The 12875-nt window shown below is 37.6% G+C and overlaps 1 protein-coding gene across 2 annotated transcripts in view; it reads right to left on the bottom strand.

Annotated features, from left to right (window-relative positions):
- Nucleotides 1-486: 486 nt before the first annotated feature.
- Nucleotides 487-12875, bottom strand: part of NRG3 (neuregulin 3) — a 427522-nt gene continuing 415133 nt past the window's right edge. For both annotated transcript variants that reach the window (XM_009688061.2, XM_068950622.1), the window contains exons 8-9: nt 9454-9624; nt 487-3745 (exon numbers count right to left, since the gene is read on the bottom strand). In XM_009688061.2, the coding sequence (XP_009686356.2) occupies nt 3238-3745; nt 9454-9624 (679 nt within the window). In that variant the 3' untranslated portion in view covers nt 487-3237. The remainder of the gene's footprint in view (nt 3746-9453; nt 9625-12875) is intronic.

Here is a 12875-nt window from a genome sequence, read left to right as displayed (position 1 = left end):
ACTACACTCAAACTTCATAGGTCAGATATAATTTTTAATTATGTGACAAGTAAATTACTGAGTTCAGAGTTTCTTTTAGGAGGATTATAGGTTGTTTTCAAAGCTAGGCAAAGATGTAATTTTAAGAGTGAACTAGATTCTACATCATCTTGCATTCCTTCTGGTCCACTGAGTTCAATGGGACCATGTGGTTCATAAGTAAAGCAAAATCTGACCTACCATTTCAGCTGTTAAAGTACAACTTTATGAAATCTTTTATGCCTTCGACATAATTGAATTGCCAGACCTCAGAGAAAATGTTGTTCCATTCAATGTAAAATAGAAGATTCCACAGGGTGAAAATAGTTGCATTAGAGAAACAGACAAATCACATCAAGGCTACCTATTTTTGATTTTTTTAAACCCTTTTTCTTTTCCTCTGTAAACAATGACATTTTCAATAGGCTCTGAAGTGATACTCTTAACAAATAATACACTAGTCTGTCATGTGGTTAGTATTAGCATCTCTCTATTCAAACATGCCGAAAACTGAATAGAACAGTTAACATGTAACAGTCACACATCCTTTGCTGAATACAAGATCGCATCTCTAACATAAACTGAAGATTCCTCACCGTTTCAGATCTTCACCTATGACTCAATCAAACACTTCATTCTCTGAAATACATTGCTCTTCAACCGTTTCTGGGTCTTTTGAGGGTGCTAAGTGAACACATTCTCTTAATAAAAGGCATCACTTATGGTATAGTTCTTTCTTCAACAGAAATCTTGCCGTGTGTTTCCAATACATTTCCAAAGGTGAATTTGCAGTTTGGTAGGATTTGGGGGCAAGTGGGCCTTGCATCTGGACTGAATAGATTTCAATGTGAAACGTGTTTAGGCCAGCATCCTGCACTTTATTGCAGAGAGACCATCTTTCAATACAGTTAATGGTGAAGAATTAATTAATTGTGAACACACTTCACAAATTACAGCATCAGAGCTTTTTATAGTAGCAGTTCTCTGCATTACAGGTGTGTCCACAAGGCTTAGCACAGGCAGATGTGAGCTCACTTTGCTCATGTCCTGAGCCGGCAGGATGTAAACAGCACCGATACAAAAGTCAGGCAATTGCACAGATGTGAAGCTGAGTTCCACCTAATATATCTTGCTTTTCAGAGGGTTTATTTGCTGTGGGCTTGATGTCAACACCAGCCACGCTCAGCTCAGCCCATGGACAGTAGGACTGTGCCCAGCCACAATACATTGTAGAAAAATGTCATGAGGGAGCACTCCGCAGGGTGATCTCACCTTAAAATCTAGGCCCAGTGCACAGAGCTTTGAAGAAGGGAGTCAGAACAAGGCATGCTCCATCCCAAGGCATAAAGCACAGTTTGCCCTCAAATATATTTTTATTGAAAACACACAGCAAAGATTACAGCTATAGAAAGTTCTGTAAACAAGACAATTTCATCAACTTTGTTTAAAAAAAAAAAAATGAACAAAACCTCCCAAATAAGACTTGCTAAGTAAGACTTGTGAATAGTTTTTTTTTTTTTTTAATGCCTTAACTGGGGACAAAATGAATGACATACACTTTCAGCATTTCTTTTTCAAATTTACTTGACAGAGGTTAAAATATTGCTTTATTCTGACTCAACATACAACAGCACTGTGTGATCAATTGTGCTATTTTGAGAAGTCTTGAGACGTGTGACCTGGAAAGTTTGGGGCACATCTAATCAATTTAAGAGTTAATTTGCTGCAAAGGAATATTCTTTATACAATCTGTATATACTGTAATTTTCTTCTTTAATCATTCTTCTGACATTAACCAGGGAAGGCTATTTGGTAATTATTTACTATAGTTCATTTTCTTTTTTCCCCACAAGTAATTTAAGCAGATATTTTAATAATAATAAAAACAGGAATGTGTGTGTCACAGAACCCAATTCATTGCATTATTGACATAATATGTTACAATTGTATGGGGGCGAAGAGGGACTTAAAAGAAAGAAAACGCAAAAAAATGTTTATAACGTGCTCGGGATACTGCAACCAGGAAATGACAGTTCTTCTGTAAGGCTTTGATCCCCTGCAGGGATTGATTTGGTGGAAACCATCTGCTCTTGTATAGCCCATTAGAGTCAGATATGTGTATGTCTGTGGGTCTGCCCATACTGAACCATCTGCAGGGTTGAAGCTTTAAAGTTCACAAGCCTAAGCCATCATTAATTAAAGTGACTGGAGAACTTAAAGTAGGAACAAATTAGGGCAGCATGAACACATTTCTGCTGGATTTTGATCATATTGGATCTCCCTGACTCATTTCTGAACAACCTATAATAAAAAATGAGTTAAAAAAAATACACACACACTCAGAAGTGCTCCTCAGAGCTTACAAATGCCTTCAAAGTATAACAATTCAGAAACGGGTTGAGGGTTTTGTAATGAACAATGGAGTTTACATTCCCACTGTTAAAAACAAACAAAACCAAACCTGCCATGATACATGCTTCTGCACTTCCAGTTTCTCCCGTTCCTCCTCTCTCTCCATTGATCCCATCTCCTGACCCCTGCCTCGCAGCAGGCCCCAATCCCACAGGACAATTCCCCAACCCAAAGCTCCTACAAGTTTCCATTGACTTTCTTGGGCTTACTCGCATATTAAAGTAAGGGAGACAGTTAAGCATCTGGCTCAGTTAGGGATTTATTGTCATTCCACAGCTGGTGCCAAACCACAGAAGTTGGGCAAGGAGTTGGTCTTTGTGGGTCTGCGTTCATGCTATGAACCTGGAGCCAAGAGAAGAGGAGAACAGCGTCCCAGGCTCGTGTGAAGGGCCTGGCTAACCAGGGTACGAGTCCCTGGTCAGCAGCTGACTGCAGCACTACCCTGAAACCACTCATGAATCTAAGAATGATCTTGGCCTTTATTGAAAAAAATATGCATAGCCTAAGCCTTCATAACAGCCAAACAGGACAGTTTTAAAATGCTCTGTAACTGAAACTGTATGTAAAACCCTGCCTAGAAAGCACTCGATGTAAGCTTCATCCCTCCTGGAACTTTTCTTTCCCTTAAAAAAATATTTTGTTAAAAAACACTATGATATGAGGGCGATTGACTATTTGGTTTCTTCTAAGTAGATGCTCTTAAATTAATGCATATAAATAATTTGTATTTAATTTCCTCCTTTCCTGTTTAGCAAAGCATCAAATGTACCGATCTCTTATTTCCCTTCCCACAACCCCCACACAAAGTCACTTGGTCAATACTGAGTCTCTTTGTGTATCACTTTTTAAGACAAATTGTGCCTCTCGTTCCGATTTGGCCACGGGGCTCATGGGCAGAAATGCTGTGTTTTCACTTGCACTGTTCTCTGGTTCTAGGCTTGCCAGTTCGTAGTCCTCCGACCTCCTTGCATCAGTCAGAATTCGAATCTGCTCCTGGACAGTTTCTAGCAATATTTTCACTTCATGTTGTTCTGCTATAACACAATTACTGACTGGGGAACTCACATTGACAAGTTCAGCTGAATAGGAGTTTTTGCACCATTTGATGCCTGTTACTTCAGGAACATTTTGCATTTGCATGCAGGCTTCATCCAAGCCCACAGACGGGATGATAGGAACTGAGCTGGCCCTTGAAGATGAATATCCAACCAAGTCCTTCTGATCCACGTTATTAAAATAAGGGGTTGTCTCTCTTGAAGGCAGTTGCATATTTATTGAAGTATTCTGAGGAGTTTTCAAACCACTGGATGAATACCTGAAAAGAACAGTAAAAAAAGTTTTGTATATCAAGCAGTCAGATGCAACCAGCAGTAGGAATGCTGTATGAGATTCAGCAGGCTTGCTGAAAAGATACTTGTCATTCTTTTTCTCACACTAGGAGCACTTAGTAATGGTGTGGCCCTGGGGAAAACCCTGGACTCTGGAGACCTGTATTTATTCCCAGATCTGCCTATGGCAAACCACTGCTTTTCTATCTCATTTTCCCCACCAGTATATGAGAATAATGACAATTCCTTTTTAAAAGCTTTTGAGAGTTATGCTCTCTGCAACTAATTTATAATGACTAATTTCTTCAAGTTAAATTTGAAATTCCAATCCTGCTTTCCTAACTGTGGAATTGGACTGAAGTTTTCTTTACTAGCAGAACTCTTAGTGTCAAATGGCTAATTAGGAAAACACTTTAAAAGGTGCAGAAAAATGAACTTCAAACAAAATATGGTTGCATAGTCTTTATTTACATGGAAAAGACTGTACTCCCTTCCAAACGAGTAGAGCTTCTGAGGGCGTTGTACCTCTAAAAATCATGCCATTTTTTCAGTCACCTATACGCCTAATGTTGGCCTGATACGGTTTTTTAGATCTCGTCTGGAGATACAGTTAATACATTGGGCTCTGGAAAATGTCTGTGTTTTGCTGATACTATTCTCCTGTGTTTCAAGGAAAATCCTTTCTCCTCCACTAACACATATCCTAGTCAGATTTTATTTACTATGAGGCCGCTTTTGTGAAATTTCATCAATATTTCCATTTGGTTTCAAAGCCAAATTCATTATTCTTATGAAGAAATGTTTTCACTCACAGGAAATATTTAAAAAAAACATAGTATACTAAGTAGATAATAAAGGAAACTTAGCGACAAAAAAACAGCTTTCCCATTTGAGAAGAAGTATTACTAGAAATCTGGTGCTCTAACAGTTAGCACTAGTTGTGATTACCAAGGAATATAGACATCATCTCAATACTGGAACATATTTAATTTCTCATTAGCTTTGTGATCACATCACTTATTTAACAAAGCAAGGCAATAGTGAAGTCTCACATGCTTTACTCACAGTCAGGGAAAGCAACATCTAGATAGAGCTAGTACAGAAATAGGTGTCTGAGTTCTGATTTTAAGCTTATTTTTTCTGCAAGGTACTTAAACCTACTAGACTTTATTAGGGATATACTTGTATTTTTACATGCCTTACTTCTTTTGGCATTAGCAGAAAGAGAACTAGTGGAAAGAAAAGTGAAGTGCATAAAACAGTTGCAGACCAATATTAGAGGGCAGTATTGATCAAGCAGCAAGGCCTCCTTTGGCCCCATCCTCCTGGTGAGCTGACACGACAGGCAGGCAAGAGAGGAGGAGATGTCTTTAGGTATATTTTCAGTAGCGTCCTACTGACTAATTAACTTGTCTGTGGCGGCGCTGTGTTTGTACAACTGCTCAACGCATAACCCGTGCACATGTTCACACACAGTTCTGTGTAGCCTCCATACTCACGCTCCATTGGCATCCACAAAAGATCATAAAGCACAGCGAGGAGCTCTGAGATATGGAGGAGGCATTGCAAACTTACCTGCTATCTGAGGGAAAAAGATGCTGCTTTGGGAAGTGGAACTCAGAGGAATAATAAAGCAAGCGCCTTTTTAGGATACGTGATGGAACTTCTTGTACATGTTATACAGCTGCAGATACGCTTACACTTATGCTTAGACACCCTTGTAGCCCATTTATAGCAGGCCTTTTCAGATCAGTTTTTGAAGGACTGGTATGAAATACTGATCAGGGAAACTATTCCACCAGAAGGACAATTTAAAAAATAAATGAAAACAGAGCAGTGGAGATCCTTCCGGTCTGTGCCCAATCTTGCTTCCTTTGCATTTGCTCATCACATAATTGTTCAAACAACTATGGTTGGAGGGATCTCATCAAATGCATTACTCCATTTTTTGATAATTCAGGCCTTAAATATATTTTCTGAGCTGTACCCTGAAAAAATAAGAGGGTGAATTTTAATGAATTTCACATGCCATGGATGTATTATATGGATGACATGCAAGCGAAACCAAGAAAAGATTGAATTGTCTAAACATGCTTGGTGAGAAAGTAACTTTTACCAATTCTGTAACAGGGATTCAGTTAGTTTTGGTAATTTGAAAACTAATTGGCAGCAACAATAACATGTAACACAAAGTTTGGCACATTTCCATAAATTATTTCAAAGTTCAGACAGACACACCAATTTTATGCCAGAACTGCATGGTTCTGCCCTGTGCTCACAGACCTTTCAAAGAAGGACCGAGGTTGGGAAAAAACACACTGTGTTTAAGAGACAATGTATTAAACAAGTAGGGATGTTACATCTACCATGTGTGACCCAGCTTTTGGTTAATTACAAACTGATCCATGCTTCTACTTGTGACAGTAGACTGTTTCTATTTTCATTAGAAACAGGCTTAGATCTGCAAGTCCAGAGTCAAGATTACCTTCTCCTATAATTAAACTAACGTTCCCAGAGCTATATTTTTTCTTGAAGGATATCTATGTATTTTCCATCTGAAAAGCTGCTTTCTGTCTGAATAAATTCATTCATGTGCATGTGTTTCAAAGTGCAGTTCTCTCTCCACCCTTTTCCTAAAACCAAGCCCAAAAGAAACTCAAGCGCTTATTTATAAATATGCGGTAGCAATTACCTGCTTCATCCATACAGTGTTCAGCATTCTAAAATAAAGAATGAAACTGAACAAAGAATACTAATTATACTGCCTTCCTAAAACGGGTATTAAAGAGAGACAGACGGAAGTAAGTGGAACGTAAAATACAAACTGGGTTGTATTTAGCATGGTACAAATAGCTTTGCAGTGAACCCTACTGCTATAGGTGTTCAGTGTGCAGCCTGACTGCAAAGTCTGTTGAGATGAATGGGAGTCATTCCACCGGCATTAATAGGCTTTAGTTCAGTGTTATAAGCACATATACCAATATACACACACACCGTTTTCTACTAGTGCATATGACACAGGTCTTATATACATAAATACATTTATATCTGTATATATACACATTCACACTAACAGTTAATATCATGTAATGCAAACAGCTGTTGAAAACACACAATCAAAACACTGTCCGCTTAACTGAATGTAAACTCTTGACACCCTCAGAGACTCTAATCAGACTCTGTGTATGTGAGTGGCATGGAGATGGTTTGTTTTCTTTAAGGAGGCTGTTCTCCTACTTTTGAGTAGTGCACTGATTAATCAACCGATATTAATTGTATTTGACTCAACTTGCAAATATCAGATCCTGCTGCACATGTGAGCCTTGGTATTTCTTGAAAGCAGCAAAAGCTTTCATCTCCAGATGGGATGGGAAGATGGAATGTCATTTTTAGTAACTAGAAAGGTAAACTAGCCTCTTTTTGGTTAAATATAAACATACAAAATCTGACTCAACTTCAGACAGAGCTGCTGATGAAGACACTTTAACAGGTTGAAGGAATTAAGGACATAAACCACTTAGATTTGTGCATCCCTATCTGGGAAAGATGGAGAAGAAAAGGGAAAGAAAGGACTGTAAATTCTGCAGGAGATAAGGGAACTTTTCAGTTGGACTGGAAATCTAGTGAGGATAACAACACTGTGAAACTCTGGCACGTATTTAGATAGTAAAAGACAGATTTGGGGAAAACCTCTTCCTAAGTATAGAGTTCCACATTAAGTAAAATTAAATAATTATTTATATTTTTGTCCAGAAATAAGATACATACTTGTTTTTTGGTCAAACAGATTACCTCATTGTTGCAACACAAAATAACTTGCAAAAAGTGTTGTTACATCCTTTAAAGACTTCATTTTCATAAAATCCATCATCAGTGAAACATCATAATACAACAAGATGAAATAATTGCTTTTATTTTCATGCCTAACACTGACATTCTGTGAATTTCTTTTTATGGGTACTACTTTAAGAATTTGACGTCATATTTGTGATATATACATACTGCTGTAATTTCCTGTCACAACAGTACCTTTTGATGCAGTCTAAGAACTATTTCTGAAAAAAGATCCTATTGTGAGAGTCTGCAGAGACAGCAAAACACACAAAATACAAATAAAGTGCTTTAGTGGATTGAGGCCAGAAGGGTTCCCACTGTGGTCAAAAGTTCAACATTTTGCAGAAGTGCAAATTTATAATAGAAGTCAATACAAGATGTATGTGAAATACCAAAAAATTATTTCCTAGAGAAGAATAAATACAACTGCCCAGACCACAGCTTTGCTGTAGTTTCTCTCCCACTTCTCAAGACCTAGGAGGAGGCTACAGCATTCTCGAAAAGCCTGCTTCACAAGACTGACGCTTAACAAGGGAAACTGGGTTAGCCTGCTCGTTACAGTAAGGTTTGCATTCTGATTCACAATTTTCTTAAGGAATTATACCTACATTATCATACAAACAAAAAGCAAAATATTTACTGAAAGAAGTAATGAACAGGTTTCTCCTGCAAAGAAACAAATAGTAGCCAGGAAAGAAGTATGGAACATACAACTTTTTAAAAAAAGTCACCAGAAACCCAAACCATTTGCTACTTTGCTTTCGCCCTTCTCAAGTAAACACTACCCTTGAACTGCCCTTTTTGATTAGTGTGGCCAACTTTGTTTGGCAGATTCAGTTGTGCAAGATCCAGTGAGTCAACTCACTGGGGGTGGGGTGTGCGTGTGTGCGTGTGTGCGCAAAGACACATCTATGCAAAGACACTTTTTCTCAGTCAACACTTGTGGCTGAGTGTATAGTGATAATGGCTCCTTTCTTCCCTAAAAAAAATTACACACACAGGTGACCTCAATCCTACACTTCCTAAAGCTTCATAAAGCCAATTCCAATCGCTCTTTAAGGTACAGCTGTCTTCCCACAGTATAATTCCATTTACTTCACTGCACTTAACTGTGACTTGCACATGTTTAAATGAAACCTGTGTTACTGTATTCCATCCAGCTACTTCTAGTTTTACACAGAATATGTTGGTACAGATTCTGGAAAGTCTTTGGAAATCTATGGGGATATGTAAATATTAAGTAAAATAGCTCAGCAATTGCAAAGGACTTCCACGATAACTGTAGGTGCTCAGAAACAATGAAATTCAGTCCTTATGTTTAGCTGGAACTTACTTCCAATATTCTACTAAGCTGAATTAAAAAGGAAAAATATCTGATTCTTTGTGCGCTTTCAAAGACAAACTGAGTGAAATGGTCTGTCTTCAGTCTACGGCAAACACACCAGAGAATCTACATAGGCTTATTTTAGAAACATAACTTTGATCTTCCGAATTATTTTCATTAACAATGCTGAGGGAAGAAACAATGCTATGCAGAAGTCACAAGAACTGCAGATCACGGCATTGCTAAAGAAAGTATCATTTATAAAAAGTGGCATGTGGCCAATCACTTACAGTTTGTTTTGATCACTCCTTTTACAGACTTAAAAAGGCTAAAAAGAGCAGCCAGCCAAATAAAAACGTATTACCTTCAAAGAGCCAATATGCTGAAAACATTCTTCTGCTTTCAGTACTATAAGCCCTGGATCCACAGTGCACTAAAATGTTGCAAGTACTGTAATGGCAAAGCATAGTAACTAACGTAACCTTTTACTTTGCAGCGACGAACAAATTTGCTCACTTTGGTTATTTTCCTACTTACCGTTGACAAGGTACTGTGTCCTGGTCTGTGATCCTTGACTCTTCTAGCTGTTGATAAGCTGGTCCTGTAATTCCATTGAACCTACCGCGTGGTAAAGGAGGAGTCCTCCGAAAGGCATTTCTATGTAGCATCCCACCTTTTTGTCCTGGGCTGCAGCATGAAGACAGACTTCTAGGAAAAAGAGCAAAAGTACAGGGAAAAATTATCAAAGCAAGAGCATAACCTTCTGCAAAGCAGATTCAGAATTTATAATGCATGGATTGTTGTTTTTATAAACTTTGCTCTGGCAATCTACGATGTGAGTAGAAGTTCTCTATATAATGCTACAATTCACAGTTAGCTGTTGTGTACTCCATATTTAATAGATCAGCTTCCTTCTAGGATTAAAAAGTTACTAGTATATTAAACGTTTTCTTGGATTTGAAGAAGGATGCTTCTTTTTTTCCACACTACATACATAATCCTGGTATGCAGAGTTGACTCCTCTGACAGTGTAAATAGCACAGCTCCATCATCTCTAGCTGAGCTCAAAGGCAGATCTTAAATTTAGAGCGCATTATACAATCTATCAGCCTAGGCTGTTCTGCTTGTTGATACGACAACAATAAACTGGGAGAATATATTCTAGTGAAGCTAAAGAAACCTATGACATAAATTTTCTCCACATTGAACAAAATTTCAGAATAGATGACATTCTCCTTCTATATGTACTGATAAATACTATGTTATTTCTTTATGTGATGCAATACAAACTTTAATATGATAAAATCAAGTGTAAGTTAAGTTTTCTACTTATATTAGAAAATTGCTTTTTTACATAACATTTTTATAGCATTTTTGGAGGAGAACAGATTTTTATATTTTGTGCAAGAATGGAAAGGTTTCCAGAATCCCCATGGTTTTGCTATATTAACAATAAATTCAGTGGTTGGTAATGCAGAAATAAGGGAATACACAATCAAGGCAAGACATAACCTATTTGTAGTTTTAACAGGTCACAGTACTGCACAGCATGACTGGCTGTTCACTTTCCAACTACTCCCATTTCTCGTGACATCTCCTGGGTCTCAGAAATGCAGGTATATTATTTAATATTCTGTCATATTGTTAACGATGTTTTAATATAGGTTTTGTAGGTGCATTTTAAGAATAGTTATCTTTGGTTATGTGAATTATTTCAATTTCTGATACAATTCACCTGTGCAAAATGATGTCGGTAAGTTTGTTTCTCTTTTCCTATAACCTGTCCTAAAAGCAATCTGCATTTTATATCTAGTGGGAACTTTATTTATAGTTAGGGCCACATTTACTCCCAGAGCAATTCTTGCTTGGACTAAGTATCTTGGAAAAACTCCCTTGGAGCATGCCATTTCCATTAAAACCCACCTTCTCTCCCCAAAGTCAAAACATAAGAAAGAAATGCAACAGTCTCAGTTCTACTGCTTAGATTACAAATGTTCCATTATGGTCTCTATTCTGCACTCTTCCACACTTTTACTTTCCTGGCGCTTTTTAATGGCAAAGATCAATAGCCTACAGCAATAGTGCTCCCTCAAGATTTTCGATTACCTCCTTGAATAGATTTTTCCCTAGCTATTAAGATGGCTGCAGGAAAACTTAAAAAAAAAAAAAAAAAAAAACTCAAGTATTAGCCTTTTAATTCTGAAGACTCAGTTCAAATTGTGAGTTACAGTCCGTATTCTCTATAATAAAATTACCACATCACAAAACAGTCAGAATCTCTGTTCAGGAGATTCTGTGGCTGATTACAGCAAGGGATCTTAGAAGATGCAGCTGAATGAATAAATTCACGATGAATAATAAATTTTAGCTTTTTTATTGGTTGCAGTACATCCACAGTGTACTAGAAAAGTCAACAAACTGATTATACTTAACACACTTCAGATTGACTCAAAATATTTGAAACTAAAAGGTATTGTTTAATTGTGGTTGGTTTGATGCTCTTGTGTTTCTCCTCTGTTGGATGAGCGCACAAGGTCTTCCATCTGAAAATGCGCACATGCAAATTCACATAAGTTCTGCGCTTCTAATAGATGTAGTTGCAACGCATACAGGTATACCTGAGCTAATTGCTATAAACACCAGCAAAGACTCTCATAAATGTCCCAGCTGCGCTTCCTCAACTTATGCTGAAACTCATGTTGCTACATCTTTACTGCTAACGACACATGAACTGGTAAGACTCAAGTGAGCTGGGGTCATGCTAACATGCTACAATCACACTAACTCCAGCGCTTCCAGAATTTAAATGACTAAATTGTTGCTAATGTGGTGTTCTTATGCTTCCAACATTTCTGACAGTAAAAGGTAGGTAAAAATGAACACAAATCATAGGTGGGCATGGACAAGGCAAATTCACTAACAAATGCCAGGAAAACGTTTACAGATTTTTACAGCAAGTATACTGCAGTTCCCTTCTTGAAGCACCAAAACCAAGGATAGTAAGAAATTGCCAAAACTTGAAAAAGCGACTCCAGCGTAATAAATTTTTCCATTTCCACAAAATTGTCAAACTGCGCTATGAACGTCTGCACATTCTTCCTCCAGAAGTGTTAATATAGGCCCTCTCAGGTGCCTACTCTATTTCTCTCTTCAAGTGTTCTTCTCTCTGAGGCAAACAATGCCTTTCAGATTTCAGGCAATTTATCCTTCTTCAGCTTTCATTATGGTTTCTTAGCTCTGCACTCCAATCTCACTGGGTAAAAGAAACAAGCCCATGTAACCGAGGTGTTCAGTAAGACAGACCACTAAGGAAAGCTATAGCAGATATATCTTTAAAATCTATTAATTGATATTGATTGACATGAATAACAAAAATCAGAATATGTTTGAACTACTTCACAAGTAATTAATAAACTACGCAGAAATGTAGTTCTGGTGAATAAATGAAAAATAGTTCGAAAGAAATATTTCAACTATCTCTACCATCAATGAAGAACTTACTTCCAGTTCATTCCTGCAAACAGTTTTCTCTAGGTTGAGCAACTGAGTAAAAACAAAGTCTTTCTCAGCAGGCGGCATATTCTCTTCTCAAGGCACATGCACAACTCCCAGTGCAGTTAAATGTGTTCATGAAGAGGAAAAGATGCGTCACTCAATTAGAATAACTCTGGCAATCATCCCATACCTCTTTTTAGTTTGCTACTAAACAAAACTGATTATACATCTCATTATGGATGAACTCATTCAGAAGTACCTTTGTTAACACAAACATGAAAAGCATTAACACTTAAATTGTGTTCCTCTTGTTAAAACAAGATGGATCCCTTGATGGGATCAAAGGGTAAGTTATAGCATCAGGCAACTAAGCATGTAACACGTGATTCAAGCATTTGTATACAACTGTATACCTTTTTAAACAGCTAACATTTATCTGGTACACTGAGTCAGGAGCAGCAAAA

Source organism: Struthio camelus, chromosome 7 (assembly GCF_040807025.1).
Source record: "Struthio camelus isolate bStrCam1 chromosome 7, bStrCam1.hap1, whole genome shotgun sequence".
In the NCBI taxonomy this organism is placed as follows: domain Eukaryota; kingdom Metazoa; phylum Chordata; class Aves; order Struthioniformes; family Struthionidae; genus Struthio; species Struthio camelus.
This window is presented reverse-complemented; position numbering and strand designations above follow the sequence as displayed.